At 35.6% G+C, this 16286-nt stretch overlaps 1 protein-coding gene across 11 annotated transcripts in view; it reads right to left on the reverse strand.

Annotated features, from left to right (window-relative positions):
- The window catches only part of DLG2 (discs large MAGUK scaffold protein 2), a gene marked incomplete at its 5' end in the record, with an annotated part of 1947716 nt that overhangs the window by 18606 nt on the left and 1912824 nt on the right, over positions 1-16286 (reverse strand). For 7 of the 11 annotated variants that reach the window (XM_081100118.1, XM_081100117.1, XM_081100121.1 and 4 more), the window contains one exon: positions 7325-7370. In XM_081100118.1, coding sequence (XP_080956244.1) covers positions 7325-7370 — 46 coding nt within the window. Of the gene's footprint in view, positions 1-4100; positions 4143-7324; positions 7371-8201; positions 8302-16286 lie in introns of all 11 variants that reach the window. The other 4 variants (XM_081100115.1, XM_081100116.1, XM_081100124.1 and 1 more) reach the window with 2 other exon arrangements.

The following is a 16286-nucleotide window of genomic DNA, read 5'->3' on the forward strand; positions in this document are numbered from 1 at the left end:
GTTTAGTGCCTCCATTTGATGGTTGTTAAGAATAAATTAGGTTCTTAGAGCCATAGAATGTTAGTGTTAAGGAAGGGTTTGAAGTCCCTGTGGTTCATAGATGGTGAGTATGTAGCACATGATGTCACTCCCCCATCCCATGTCCTTGACCAGCATCACAATGGGTCATTGCCTGAATTACTGCAGAGCCTTAAGTTGGCCTCAATATTTCCAGGACAACTCTTCAGGCAGATATTACCAAATGGTCAGAGTTGTAATCTTGATTAAAATCTACTTGCCATCTCTGTTTGAAACCAAACTACTCATTTTACATAGGAGAGAACTGAGGTTCAAAGATACTGAGTGATTTCTTCCAGATCACATCGTGAATCTCCATGGGATGTTCAGAGGATTAAATCAGTTAATACACTATATAGGACCTTAACATCAGGCTTAGAACATGGGTAATGCTATATAAAGGTTGCTGCTGTATTAATTTGATAGGTAGATGGGATGGATGAAATGTTCCAGATAAAACATGAAGAGGCCTGGATTACAAAATCTAGGGGAGGGTGGGAATGTAAGGGATTCAGAATTAAAATGCCTTGGTTGGACCTGCAGTGCCACCATGTCAGCGAGGTACATTGCCTCTTGGAGCTTCAGCTACCTCATCTGTAAAATGGAATAGTACTACAAGATGCATCTCATAGTTTTGTTGTAGAAATCAAATGAGAAAATAGATATAATGAAAAATTGCTTTATGAAGGCGAAAGAACTACAGGAAATATAAGGGCAATATTTGGGACATGAAGCAAAGGACAAGAATATGGGCATCGTTTTGACTGATTCCAATAGAAAAGTCTTGGGTCTCCTCATCAGCCCCTCAACTTCACTCAGATCATTTCCTTAAGCTTTTAGTTTTAAAAATTCTACTTAGCTGTTGAGCACCAATGGGTTAGAAGGATAATCATCAGCTCCTCCTATCCATAATGACAAAAGAGTTTTACTGAGCTTTGAGGAAGGCAGTCTTTAGCTGTAGGGATTGGAAAGTCTCCATTACACCTGCATGGCCTTCCTTGCATCCCAATACAAGGATAATTGAAAACGAAGCCACAAAACAACCACAAATACAGCCAGCACTGTACTACTTTGTTGACAGACAGAAATCTGAAATGAGTCCATAATTAAGATAGTTCTGAGGTGGCATTTGCATAATTAGACAATGTGCCCTATAATTATCTGCATTTGGCTAGTGCTCAGTATAGTTAGATTTTGAAAAAAATATTATTCTATAATGATTGAGATGGTGCAGCAAAGCTCTGAGCTATTTATTAGAATTTGAGGTTTGTTTAAATGTGTGTGTGTGTTTGTGTCTGTGTGTCTTCTCAGGAATGTATGAGGCTTTTAAATAAGGTTGTTACAATCTGTAACTCCAGGATGCAGTGTGCATGGTGCAGCCTGGGTCTTTGCTTCTAACTGCTGATTTAAAGTCATTTTGTCCCCAGAGTGGACATGGAATGATTCTAAGGGTAAAAAATAACACCGGGACATCAGTGGAAAACAGTCTTTTTAGTGTTTGTTTACTCTGCTATTTATGAGACATAAGGTAGTCATAATTACAGCAAAAGCCAGGAAGTCAATAGAAAGTGCAGCCTATTTTGATTTTAAAATGGCACTTTCTGGAAACCATGTCTGTCCCAAGCCTGTGTGCCTTTTTTCAGGCCGCTGCCCTACCTGGAAGGTTTCTTCCTAAACGTATCTGGCTGGTAAGCATTTCTTTCCAAAGCTCAGTTTAAAGTCACTTCCTCTTTGAAATCACTGTCTTGGGCTAGACTTCTACCCTAGAAACTGACACACTTTGTGCATTTGCTATTTATTGCTCTCTCTCTCTCTCTCTCTCTCTCTCTCTCTCTCTCTCTCTCACTATACATGTGCTGAGCTCTGGAGTTGGTTGAGATTCATACTGGGTCTCATGGTGCCTATGAAGAGAGAATGACCTACAATAGCTGCTTGAATAAATAAATTACTATTCCTCTGTAACCCCTCATGTTTCCATCCTGGAGAAAGGAAAATCAGCTACTCCTCTAAGCTCTGACAAAGGCTCTTCTTACTTTTGTTCATTTGTAAAGAAAGCAATTGGAGAGGCTGACCTTCTGTAACCTCAGGTGAGACCCAAATCAATCTAGATTATTAGATTCCGTATTTGCTCTAGTAATACCACAGAGTCCAGTTCCAACTCTTCTCTCTTCTCAGAGATAATTCAAGCTGTTTCCAAATGTTGCCTTTATTCATTCAGTTAACATTTATCTGAGAGTGAAAGGAATTATGTGATGTCATCTTGGAACGTTACTATCAACACTTGTCAAGCAGCTAAAAGCCTTGGCCCAATTTTTAAAAGTCAGTGATTCTAGGTAGAACATTCCCAGGTCTGGAAGAGAAAAGATGGGTCTCTACAATGCTCTAAAAAGATTTCTAGAGGAAAAGGCAGTTCTTGTATATACTTTCCATAAAAAGGATTAAAAAAACAAGGTGTGATCTCCTTCCTATACCTATATCTACAGGAGGATGGAAGCACAACACTTAAAAACTGGAAACTGAACAGCAAAGAAAGTAGGGCCATGAAACCTGACAAATGGTGTATTTCCTTATCCTAAATTGAGGGTACCTCAGGGGTCAGGAAGAAAAATCTGTGGTCACTTCTTCCTGGCCTGGGTTCTTTGTTTTAAATCAAATGAAGAGAGTGGGGAGGCAAATGTTTCTCCAAGTTGGGATAATTGTAAAATTGTAAGAATAGGAAGATTGTAACAAGGTTAGGGGCCAAATTGAGGATAAGAACTCAGTGATTCCTTCATTCATAAGGCTTGTCACTCTGTTGAGGAAGAAAATTAGGTGGTTCTAAAATTTGTCGGATCAACGGTATCGCATCACAATATTTTTTTATTTTATCTCATGGTGTGTTTTGTCTCCCTCCTCTGGCCTTGACCCCTTCTGTCACCTTTCCTCTTTTGTGCTTTTTTTCTGTCTGGTTCTCCAAAGCCTTTCTCAAAATCCAAATTAAATGTGTCATATTCCAAGAACACTGTGTGGCAGTCTACCTCAAAAAAGGCATGGTTTTGTAAAGTATCACACTCTAGTGAAAAAAAAAAATAGAACCAACTCAACAAAATCTATTCTAGTTTTCAATTAATACACTATTCAAGGAACAAAATCCCAACCAATTTCTGTCTTGGTAGCTGTGGGTCATATGTACTGGGCCAGCAGTTTTCTAATATCCTCACCAACTGCTATTTGAGTAACCCATTTCAGTAAGGAGTACCAAGAAATATTGTAGAAATTGTAAAAATCCCAGTTAAGATTATGTACCTATGTTAGTCACCAAAAACCAGTAAGTAGGTGGTAAGAAACCACAAGAACGGATCAAAAGGATGTGCTTGGCGTTTGGTGAACTTTTTTATACCTAAGCAAATGGCTTGAGGTAACCAAACGAAGACCAGAAATACTTTTAAGTAGTTACCTACCTTTTCAGTTAAGCTTTCTGATCCAAGATTTGTTCACTTAAAGAAAAAATGTGAGTCCCTTCAACATTAAAGGATGAAACCTTTTCATCACTTCCCAACCATCAAACACATAATGTTAGAGTATCTTAGTATCTACCTTAAAATTGTAATCAAGGAGAGAAGAGATATAAAAGGTTCATGCTTGATTTAAAAGGAACACCGTAATTTAGAAAGATTTCACTTGTAAAGGGGGTCAGGAACAGAAGGGAGAAGGACAATAAAACCATGACTTTCAACCCTCATACAGGGAGTTTAAATTATGTGGGGGTTGGGGGCAGGGGCAGAATGTCAAAACCCACCAGGTTGAACTTTCCCCCCACCTTCTCGGGGAGAATTGCTTCACAGGCCAGTCCACTGGGGTTGGAACTGCTTGCATTAATCACACGAGTCCACCGGGGGCCCTAGTGTCTTTTGTATCTTTCCACATCAAAGGATGATTTCATTTCAAGCCATTTGCTTTGGATGAAGATGAAAACAACAACAGCAAAAATCTGAAATGACCACCACAGGCAATGGGGGGCAATTGCAAAGGAAAAAAAGCCACAAACCAAAGCAATAACTTACGGTAGCTACTTTCACTATCGCTGGCATTAGAAGAAGCATGTTCTGCAAGAACAGCACAGCAAATTAAAAAGATACCAAGCATTGGCGAGCAGCCAGAACTTAAAGGCACACACCATGCACGGCAACTAGAAATGGGAGCAAAAGGCAAGTAAAAGGCCGCAGAGGAGACCGCATTAAGGAAACGCAGATAAGATAAAAAAGATGAAAACTTTATCTCCATTTTTCAGAAAACTACTATTTGATTGCTGTTTTTTTTTTTTTTTTTTTTTTTGGAAAGTATCTTTAATTAAAAAAAAATGTATAACGTCAGGCTAAGCACTTTACTTTTGATAAATACTTTGACCCATTCCTAGGTCTGATTTTCCAGAGTTGTGTTATTGGGTGTCTCAGCTGGATGTTTCTTGACTATAAATTCAGGGGTTTCTAAACTGGCAGTTTTCTTGTAGGCTTTTTGGTTCTCTATTTTAGCCTTTAGGTATTTTGTAGGAATATTGCATTTCAAATTGCCAATTGATCCCTGGAGTCCTTTGAATTTTATTTCTATTTAAATACTTCCTAAACTAATTCTCAGGATGAAAAAGGATTGCTGGAGATCTTCCCTGCTTCAGAGAGTGAATAGAAGATCTTGGAGGAAGAAATGAGTCATCGAAAAATGATTCATGAATTAGTTCTATAATTCATTGTTTGTATTTTAAGATTCTTCTTTGGATAGTTACTAGTTTCTGGAAGGATGAAACAGGCAGGAGATAAGTGAGCTGATACCAAGCAGGTCCTGGAATGAAGGATGTTTTGAATTCATGTTGAATGACTTGCTTATACAGTGATATTACTTTAAAAAAAGCAAACACACACAGTTTACCTCACATAACAGGGATGTATAAGCCAGAATTAGAGCTTTTATTTCCAAAATCATATCCTTTCATCTGTACTGTGTATTAAATTATAGAAGATAATTCATCAACTTATTGACTGCTTTGTATATCAGTTAAATTAAATGAAGCATATGTGACTATTAGATTTCTGAAGCTTATTAATAACTTTAGCTTTTTAAACAGTGATAACTATTGTGCATTTTTAGAAAAAGGAAAAGAATACATAACATCATTCTCTAATGGTAAAGATGTGCTTAAAAGTATTTGATATAGATTCTTGTCAATTGAATGGATTAGTTTTATTTAGCTTTACTGAGGTATAACTGACAAATAAAATTATAATACCTTTAAAGTATACAATGCAATGATACATATATAAACACTGTGAAATGATTCCTATGATTGAGTTATTTAGCACACCCAGGATGGATTAGTTTGCGCATGAATCGAATAAAAATCAAAGTATGGGTTAAAGTCACGTGAATCATTTCTCTCTGAATTGATGTATGACCAGCACTGCATCGCTAATTTAGGTAGCGCACTAGGGAAAGCAGTGTGGATGAATCAGTTTCTATTACTGAAAAAAGCCAGGGCATATACCCAACAATGGTTTATCTGAATGCACACGATTATTTTAAATACTTTGAATTGGGAAAAAGGGTTTGTTTTTTTACCAAGCTCACTTATCTCCTGCCTATTTCATTCTTTTTGTTTGTTTGCTTCTGACTTTTACTTCTTAAGTAACTCAGAGTGAAGCTACACTATCTATGGAGAAATTTAGGACCATGCAGTGTTTTATTTAACAGTCTCAGCATCAAGACATTGTATAACAGAATTTTTGTAGGTAAAAGGAAATTAAAAACGTGTTCCAGCAAAAGTCCAAATTATGGCTAACAAAAGTATTAATTGGTGAATGATGCTACTGAAATCTGTTCAATTTTTTAGAGTAAGAAAACATTTGCACTTTCTAGATTTAAAAGGGCATCACTCATATTTTTGACACTATAGCAACTACTTATTAGTGATGTTCATTTATTAGCAATGCATTGAAATATTTTCCTCCCCTCCCCCCCCCCCCCAATGGAAAATTTAGAAACTCTCTCTGGTGGTACTTGATGCTATCCAGATAATGTTAAAATTAATATTTGAATTGCTGCTGTTAATTCAAGAAAAATTTCATGACCTGTTCCCTATAGAGACTCAAAGATAAAGTTTTCATCTTTAAGGAGATCAGTAGTTTATTCTTGATCAGATTTTGTTTTCTGTATATGTAACTAAAAAAGAAAAAAATCCAAAGTAACAATTTGAAGGATGAAGGGTATCATTAGGCAGGGTTATATAAACAGCTCTTGAAAACAAAGTTCAGCTCAATGTTATTTTGTTTTATACAAATGAAATGATCAGCTTCTAAAAATATTGCTTATAGCTATTAAATTAAAACAAAACAAACAAAAATTGAACATGTGATACAGTTGCAAAAGACACAAAACTGTTCTTATTTCACTGGTGCCTACACAATGAAGTTAGTACTAAAGAAAGAAAAATCATAGCATAGTGTATTAATATACAAGATTATTTGTTATTGCTCAGTGCAATGAAACACAGATAAAGGCATTAATAACTAAATGATTTAAAGGTTTAATATATTTAGTTTTCCACTATAAAATGAAGACCTGTTATGTAACACAACTAAGCTAATACATCACTAATAGAATAACATATTAACACATGTCTAAAACTTTTATCATACAAACATTTCAAGCAGGACCACTGAAAGTCAGAAAAAAAAGCAATCAACGTTAATAACAAAGAATTAGTCATGGAATATCAAATAGCTTAATATTTACACTTTGAGAATGCATGTTCCTTTTGACTATAAAACAGCTCCTTTACTAATAGCCAAGTACAAGCCAATTATCAAATTTGGCAAGGTCTGGGTGAAAAGGCAGAAGAAAGGACATAAAGTATATTTCCGCCTTCCTGTTCTAGAACATTTAGCTTGCCCTTTCCCTCAACATGGCTCCTTGCTCTCTGGGAGAAATTAGGCTGCAGGGCAAGGGATGCCATAGTTGGCAGCAGGACCATGTTGGCCATAACACACGGTCAGAAAGGGAAGGTGTGAATCGCAACAGAAGTTACAGTGCCTGACGACACACTTGGCTTTTAAATGCTGACATGCAGAGCAAAACGGTTGAAAATTACTTTGTAGGAGCATTCACAGCTACGTAACAAATAAAACTCGTATCTTGTGCATGCTAGGAGTAGAAGGCCCTCAAGTAAAGGAACAAAAGCCAAACTCAAAAGGAAGGGAAAAGAAAAGGAAAGTTCCAGTGACCATTCCTGGGAACTTACTCAGAGTCTTTGTTCCATAACCGTCGTCACCTAATCCGGGGATGTCCTGCATGGAAGTCCCCAGAGAGAGCAATGAGAGAGGAAGAACAGCCGCGGAAGAGGAAGGAAGAAGTCAGTGGAGTTGAAATGGATACTACCATGACAGACCGCGTTGCCTAAGCAATCTGGATCCCAATCTCTCTTATTTTGAAACAGCTTTCGCCCCAAACTCCCTGGGCTGAGACTCCAGAATTTGTAAAATAACTCAAAAGTTTTGAGCAGATGATTGTTACAAAAAAGAGAAAGATTCAGCGGATGACATTTTTGCCCACTGTCCACATTGCCACAAAAAATACCACTTAGAGCAATGATTCACTCCACCTTTCATGACCAGTTCTTAGATTTCATACCCACCAATACAAGCTCACTGCTCAGCAGGAGTTTAGTAGTCACTGGCAGTGAAAGAGTGAACAAATGCTTGTTATCAATATAGGGAATTTAATCACTTCCAATTAGCTAGCATTCCAAAAAATGCAAGTGGCAATGGAATATAATACTTCTGTCCAGAATAGAAGTCATCTCAAGCCCTAGAGAGTTGCATGAGAGAAAAGGCAAACCAGACCCAGTCCTGGTCACAGATAAATGCTCTAAGGAAGCCAAGTCCCAGCATCCTCAAGCCCCTCTCCAACGCATCCTGCAAAGAAGAGCCACTCGAAGGGAAGGATCCAGACTGCAGCCAAACACTGGTCACAGCAGTAAGCCCTGACCTGCCTGCCTGCCTGCCGTGTTTGTTTGCCTGGGCGTGTGGCGTGGGAGAGCCTACATCATGCGTGTTGCCGGTGAAGGATTTTTTTTTCTCTTGTGTTGCAGGTGACATTCTCTTTGAGAATCTACTTACGTTCAGGATCACTGGTTTCCTGCTCACTCTGCTCCTTGTTCTTGTAGAATGGGAATTTTCGTGAAAAGATGAAGCTCTTTTTACGCTTGTCATTGAATGACTGTGAAGGAGAAAAGGCATGGGGCAAAAACAGGGGACGTCTAATTGTTGTCACACTCATGCTGACAAAACAACTAGTTTGTAAAAGCAGAGAGAGCTGTAGTGACGCAAGGGATAGTCGAAGGAGGCGCCAGCAGGTCCCTAGAGGCAGATTCTACTTTCAAGGAGTGTAAATTCTGAGTGATGACACCTTGGAAAAGTTGTATCCTAATGAAAAAACTGGTTGTAGCTGAATGATAATAGAAAGAGTATTGAATTGGAAGCTCTGTCTCTGTCCAGCTCTATGACTTGCCAATCCATGACCTTAGACTGAATCTCTCTGAACCTCAGTATCTTCTTCATCAACATAATGCAGATAATGAGAGAAGCTCTTAAGTTGTGAGACTCATGTAAGGCAGTGGAAATGTAAAGTGCTAATCAAATGTTATCTTTATCATTATCATCATCGGGTAGAAAAGACTTTATTAGGATACTAGACACATAGATATCTAGGTGTCTTTTTAAATAACTTGTCTTTTTGAATTACTTTAACTTAGATTTAATTAAAACCACACAGAAAAGTATATAGATTTATGACATGATAATTATAGCTGTTTCACACACAGATAAATAACTACAACATTTTCATTCATAAGTGATTTTAAAGATAATTAGACCAAGCCTTCATTTGTAGACAGGGGGCCAGAGGTACAGACAGGTTGAGTCTCTTGCCAATATCAGAGAGCTAGCTGGTGACTCAGTCAACCAAAATCTGTTAAAATTGTTGCTAACTAGGTATCAACTTGATATTCATGCAAGCAAGGGAGCTATCACAGCTACTTATCTATATTCTGATATGATAAAATATCATTGAAGAAAGACTGTCCTTAAAAATGTAAACCACTCCAGTAGCTTCAATGAGGCTGGATTAAAAATAATAATTTATACCTGTACTAGAACTTTTTTATTCAAGTGACTATCAGACGCCTGCCTAGAAGACTCCTTGAAGAGTTTTCATTTATTCCCATCGTTGCTATTATGGAAAATGCTTTCTGGGGCTCTTCTTTGGGAAATGTGCTCACAGTCATTTTATAACCACACAGGTCTTAGTAAGTTCACTTATCATTAAAAAAACGTTTTGCCAGCTTGACTTCCATCCTTACTTGACTGATTTGGCTCTCAGGGTCACTCTTCAAGGAACAAGACATATTACCATTTAGGTATTGCAGGGAATGTAATAGACTCCGAGGGTAACTCAACAAGGAGTATTCTAAATCAGTCTTCTCAATGGCAGCTGGTAGAGCCAGCAAGGCGACTGCTTGGAAGAAAAGCACTTGTTTATATGCATGTATTTGGGTCCATAGGTATGAATCAATTATGGGTCTTTACAGATTTGAAGCCTGAGAAAATGGTGTAAATAACTTATTTTACTTGTATATTCATGCACTTCTACATCAACATCCGTTTTGGTCGTCATGTTCATTTAGGAAACGTGAAAGTACTAAAATGTTGGTGCTGTCAGTTAGTGAGCCATTCATTACTTTTTCAGTTACTAGAAACTTTCACCAAAGTTGGGAGAGCTTAATTTTATGTATCATTAAGAAGGCTTGAAGAAAAACATTAAATCAGATATTTAGTAATTTCTGAAATGAAGGGACATATTTTATACTTAATATTCTAGAACCAGAAACATTCTCAGGGGACAAAAAGAAGTATCACTTCAGAATTTATTACTCTGTCGACAGCACTTAGGTTCAATATGGTTTTATCATAATTTGTAATTGAGAATTGGTGTCCAAAGACAAGGATGGGAATTAGCCTCCCCCACCCCCCAATTTTTCCAACTAAAAAATGACAAGTTCTTAAAGGAACATTAAATATTCTTGCATCACTCCAGTTTCATGCCACTTTTACATTTCAAGCATATTTAAACTTCAGTGACTGAAAATAAAAGAAAAAAATATCATGTAAGAATTAATGACACGTGACATTGCAAGATATGTTAGACATTTAACTTCAACAGTATGGATGACTTGTCATGCAAAAAAAATTTTTACAAATTTTCATGCAAATACAAAACAATGCCAAGATGAGTATAGCCTGGGGTTAAAATGTAGACACAGATGGACAATGAAGGAAGCCTTGAGAGACAATATGGGGCCACGTGCAAACCACATCATTTAAATTGTCTCACGGGGTCAAAGGAAAATGAACATGTGTCGCCTGTGATTAATTCTTTTATCTTTTCAAAGCAGGGGCTGTAATGTGTTAACATTTCCCAAGTATCAAAATGTTGTGCATCATGAGTCATCTGATTGGGACATAATATTTAGCACCACACTTGTAAAAGAACAGAAAATACATAACAATTCCTCAAAAAGAAAATCATCTAACATAGTCTTATTACCCAAAACCATTTTGTGTTGGAGTTAAAGAAAAGTAATGGAATCATTGGAGGTTACATTTATGGACACAAAATCAAATCACAACTTCAGTTCACACAGGTTTAAACGTCACACATTTAGGGTCTTACTTATTTCAACATTTCAACTATAAGAGGTTATATGTGGTTTATGATGTTCTACCACTATTTTTTATTAGATATGTTTAATGCCATTATATAAGATTTTTGTTGCTGTTAGATTTTCTTTAAATTTAGAAAAGGAAAATCTGTTATACCAGAGTTAGGTGAGAATAATAAATTAGCACTTTTACTAGTTACAGAACACATGGCTCTAAAGCAACTGAAGGCTGGTTTACAGCGCTATCAATTATACCTGATCAAGGTAAATTTTTTTCTCTCAATATTACAGTATCTTAAATTCCCATCCATTGCTTTTATGGCAGGAAACTTTTTTGAATAGAGATTTTAAAAATACCAATCACGTGGCAAGTTGGCATATCTAAGAATTCCATTTTGGAATTTGAGCTGAATTTTTGAGCTCTTATGAACAAAAGTGATAAAACAACAACAGCTAGTGTTTATTGAGCAACTATTATGTGCCAAGGTTGGTTGCAAAGCTCTACATGTGCTAACCTCCACACTAACTTTACGAGGTTGGTACCATCATTGTTCTCATATTACAAAAGAAGAAACTGAAGTTTACAAATCTTCTGTTACTTGTCCAGAGTCACACAGTTGGTGAGCAGTGAAGTCGGGATCTGAATTTGCCAATATTTGTTGTTGTTATGAGAAAAATGAGGTTCTGTAACCAGAGCCTGCTTCAAGTTTACATTTAAAATCATTTGTCTTTATATTTAAAAAGCTTTTGTCTTTCTTAAGTGATAACATAATCTGTCATTATTCCCACAGCTTCCTTGCTTGGCAATGCTTTTTAAAAATCCATCAGATGCTATTGCTTCAATAATATCTTTGTGGTTTACCCTGCTACAATTTTTGAATACCCATTTATGTTTTTCAGGGCTCTGTCCTTTGTACTTATTCTTATAATAATGTAAGAAAATAAAAAGTATTTCAATGTAACAGGCTATGAACAGGATTGAAGGTAGGGAATTATGGGAGTGGGAAGTGACAAGTAATGGGTAGGGTGTTTACTTTAGGGGAGATAGAACGTTTTAAAATTAGATTGTAACGATAAGTGCATAACCCTATGAATATACTAAAAATAATGCATTGTGCACTTTAGGTGGGTAAATTGTATACTGTGTGAATTATGTCTCAATAAAGCCATTAAAAGAATCTCAAAACAAAATGGAACCCCTTTGCCAAACTCTACACCACGTGTTGAGAGGAAACAATCACAGCATGTTTTCAATTTTATTTGGTCTAAATATTTTTTATCTTTAATTGAATGAGAGGAACCCCTCACCCCCAACCCTTGCAATCAATCCGATACTCATGCCTTGTTTATCTGATTCTGTTGTGTCTCTGTGAAATGAATACCTTTCATGTTGTGACAGACATTAGAACACCTGTACCAGGAGTCAGCATATTACATCACTGTCACTCAAGAAGAAATTTCTAAATTGTTAGGTCAAATGGCATAAAATTGCCCAGCCTGATCCCAAGATGTAATGGCATTCGCAAACTGGCTTAAGATAAAATACACACTCACAAATAACGAAAGGAAATAACACCAAAAACTTCAAATTGCTACTTTTCCCACTCAAATCCCATGTTCTTAAGACACGTGAGTGACTTGACCAACTTTAATCCTTCCCATCCAGAAAACTTTCTAACTCTGGGTATGTTTCAGTTTTCTTCTACCTTAACCAAGAGATCCAATATAGCATCACCAAACAATGGGAAAACTTCAAACCATATGCCTCCTGATGGGAAGTACTGAGAAATACACAATATTACTTATGTAGTATTCCTACCAAAAATGCATTACTTGCAGCTAACCATGAAGAAATAATCAGGCAAATTAATATTAAGAGACCACTCTTAAAATATCACAATGTCATGAGAAATATAAAAACCTAAAGAACCATTCTAGATTAAAGGAGGTTAAGGACATAGGAAAAAAGGAATGCAACGTGTAGTTCTTGACTGAATTCTGGATCAGAACAAAAAATTCATAATTTCTAGAACTTCCTTTCATAATAAATTAGGATGTATATATATCTCCCCTCATATATAGGATGTCCTCCGAAAATGTATACACATTTTAACAGTTGGTAGTTCAATTTTGAAAATAAAATGTATTTTAATAAACACTGCCTTTATAATTATTCAAAGTGCGTGTATACATTTTTTGGACACCATATATATATTCTTACACAGAATGACAAAACAAGGTAATTGTTAAATTTGAATAACAGGTACAAGAAGTTCAGAATTCTATTCTTTCTACATTTTTATATGTTTGAATGTTTTCATAATAATGAACTGTGATTCATAGCTCACACACTAAAATTATCTAGAGATAGACTGCAGACCTAAGTATAAAAGCTCAAACTATAAAATTTCTAGAAGAAAACATAGAATATATTTATAATCTGAGGTAGGCAAAGATTCCTTGGATAGAGCATAAAAGCACAGATAATAAGTTTAAAAAGTGGTAAATTGGATTTAATTAAAATAAAAAACTTTTGCTTTTCAAAAAGGTCATTAAGAAAATGAAAAGGCAAGTCACAAATGAGAAACAATATTTACAATACATATATGTGACAAAAGATTTTTATTCAGAGTATTTAAAAACCCTTATATTTGAACAATAAAAAGAAAAAACATCCAATAAAAATGGGCAAAAAACTTAATTAAATACAACATATGATATGTATATGACCAATAAACATATAAGAAACATCAGAGAAGCGCAAATTAAATCCAATGCATGATACCACTTCATATCTACTGGAGTGGATAAAATGAAAAAGACTGACAATATCAGGTGTTGGTAAGGATGTGAAGCAATTGCAACTCTCATATAAACTCTTGGTGGGAATGCAAAATGGCCAGTTTGAAAAAATAGGTTAGCAATTTCTTATAAAGTTAAGCCTATGACTGAGAAATTCACTCCTGAATATTTACTCGAGAAAAAAAGATGTCTACAGAAAGGTGTATATAAGAATGTCCATAATTACTCAGAACTGGAAACTACTCTATCAACAGGTAAACTGACAAACTGTGGTATATTGATACAGTGGAAAACTACTCAACAATAGCAAGAACTGAATTACTGATACACACAACAACATGGATGAATCTGAAAAGTATGCTAAGAGATAGAAGGCAGACATAAAGGCACATTTATGTATGATTCCAATGATCAGAAGTTCTGGAAGAGATCAAATCGGTGACCGAGGAGGTGAGAACTAAGTCATTCTTCTTTATCACAGTTAGAACCATGACACTTCCAAAAAATATATTTCTAGCTTCCAGTATTCTCCTAAATGTATATCTACTATATCTCTACTTGGTGGGTGGCGGTTATAGAAATCCTTCCCCCTTTGTCCATCTTGTGGACACTGAGGCATCTTTAGGGTTATGCCCTGGTGTTCTACGTAAGGCTGTCACAGTGAATACCACTCATTTTTACATATTTCTTTCCTACCACATTTTGATCTCAGAGCAGGTACCACATCACTTTCATTTTTGTATCATCAGGATCTAGAGCATGGTAGATACTCAATAATTATTCACCAAATAAATGCATGAACCAAATGTATGATTTCCATTGGAAATATTGAGAGAAACTTGGGGAAAACAGAGAAAGGAAGGAGGGTTAGGAGGAATAACAAACACCTGTAGAAAATGGGGAGGAATAATGGAAGAATAAGAACCATAGCCAAATGAGTAATATTTTTAAATTGGATTTCTCCTCAGTTATCTCTCAGAAATTGTTTTTCTTATGAATTTTATCTCATTCTATGCCCACTGATCTGATTTACTTGCCATTTATCATTGGTAATAAAAATGTTGCACTCAGCTATTTGCTGTATGTATGTTTGCACAGTACATATCACATTTGCAGCTCTCTGGTCCATTATCTGAATAGAAAAAATGAAAAGATTTTAGTGGTATTCATAACTTCAAAGAAATCTACCATTTAATTTTCCTTTTCTAACTCTTTCCCCCTCTAATGTTTACTTCTTTTCTTAACTAAAAAGATTCGTTTGGGCCCTAGCCAGTTTGGCTCAGTGGACAGAGCGTTGGCCTGCGGGCCAACGGTCCAGGTTTGGTTCCAGGCAAGGGCACGTATCTTGGTTTCAGGCTTCTCCCCAGCCCTGGGCCCTGGTCGGGGCTTGTGTAGGAGGCGACCAATTGATGTGTTTCTCTCACATCAATGTTTCTCTCTGTCTTTCCCTCTCCCTAAAAATCAATAGAAAAATATCTACGGGTGAGGATTAACAACAACAACCACAAAAGACTAGTTTGTTAAAAATACTTTCCCTATATTTTTAGAGAAAAAGTAATTTTTTTAATAACAAATGAAGCATGCCTTTTTTAGAGAAAATTTGTAAAAAATAGAAATTACTGAGAAACAAATCACCTTCAGTAATATTATTTTTTTGTGTTTAAAAAAATTTATTGTTTAAACCTTGTTGTATTATATAGTCTAAGGAATTTAAAATTCTGAGTTGTTTTTATTTACTATTAAAACACGTAGCAAAGTATCATGGGAAAGGGCTTTGGAATTGAGCTGTATAACCTTAAGAATGTTGTTTAATCTCTGAGCCTCAGTTGTATTTAAATGTGATAATGTATTAAAAGCTGGTATCATAGTGCCTGACACTTAGTAAAGCTTAATAAAAAGGAGTCAATTATTTTAATGGTAACAGAGCACCTTCCCACATCATAAGAGAGTCTTTGGAAGCATCAGCTTTAACAAATGCATAACAATGGAATGAAATGAACAATTATTAATAAAAAATATTTTGGAAAATCCCGAAATATGTGAAAATTAAAAACATAACAAAATACCACTTTCAAAATTAACCAAGGGATCAAGAAAGAAATTGTAAGGGAAATAGTAAATATTTTTGGATGAATGAGAATAAAGACAAAAGATACCAAAATTTATGGGAAACAGCTAAGGCAGTAGTTAGAGGGAAATTTATAGGTGTAAAATGCCTATATAAAAAAAGATGTCAAATCAATAATTTAACCTTCTACCTGAAGACACTGGGAAAAGCAGACCAAACTAAAACTAAAGCAAGCAGTAAAAGACAATAATAAAGATTAGATCAGAAATTAATAAACTGGAGAAGAGAAAAACAGAAAAGTCAACAAAACCAAAAGTTGGTTCTTTGCAAAGATTATTAAAATTGGTAAACAATTAGCTAGACTAAGAGGAAAAAAAGGAAAGCTGTTACAATATTAGGGATAAAAGAGGAGATATTTTTACTGATTTTATAGAAACAAAAGAATTATAAGGTGATACTATGAACCTTATAATTTATTGAATATCAATAAATTAGATATTTTAGATGAAATGGATAAATTCCTAGAAAAAGATACAAACTACCAAAACTGACTCAAGAAGAAATAGAACTCTGGGTAGACTTATAACAAATAAAGAGATTAAATTAGTAATTTAA

Source organism: Myotis nattereri, assembly GCF_964212035.1.
Source record: "Myotis nattereri genome assembly, chromosome: 9".
In the NCBI taxonomy this organism is placed as follows: domain Eukaryota; kingdom Metazoa; phylum Chordata; class Mammalia; order Chiroptera; family Vespertilionidae; genus Myotis; species Myotis nattereri.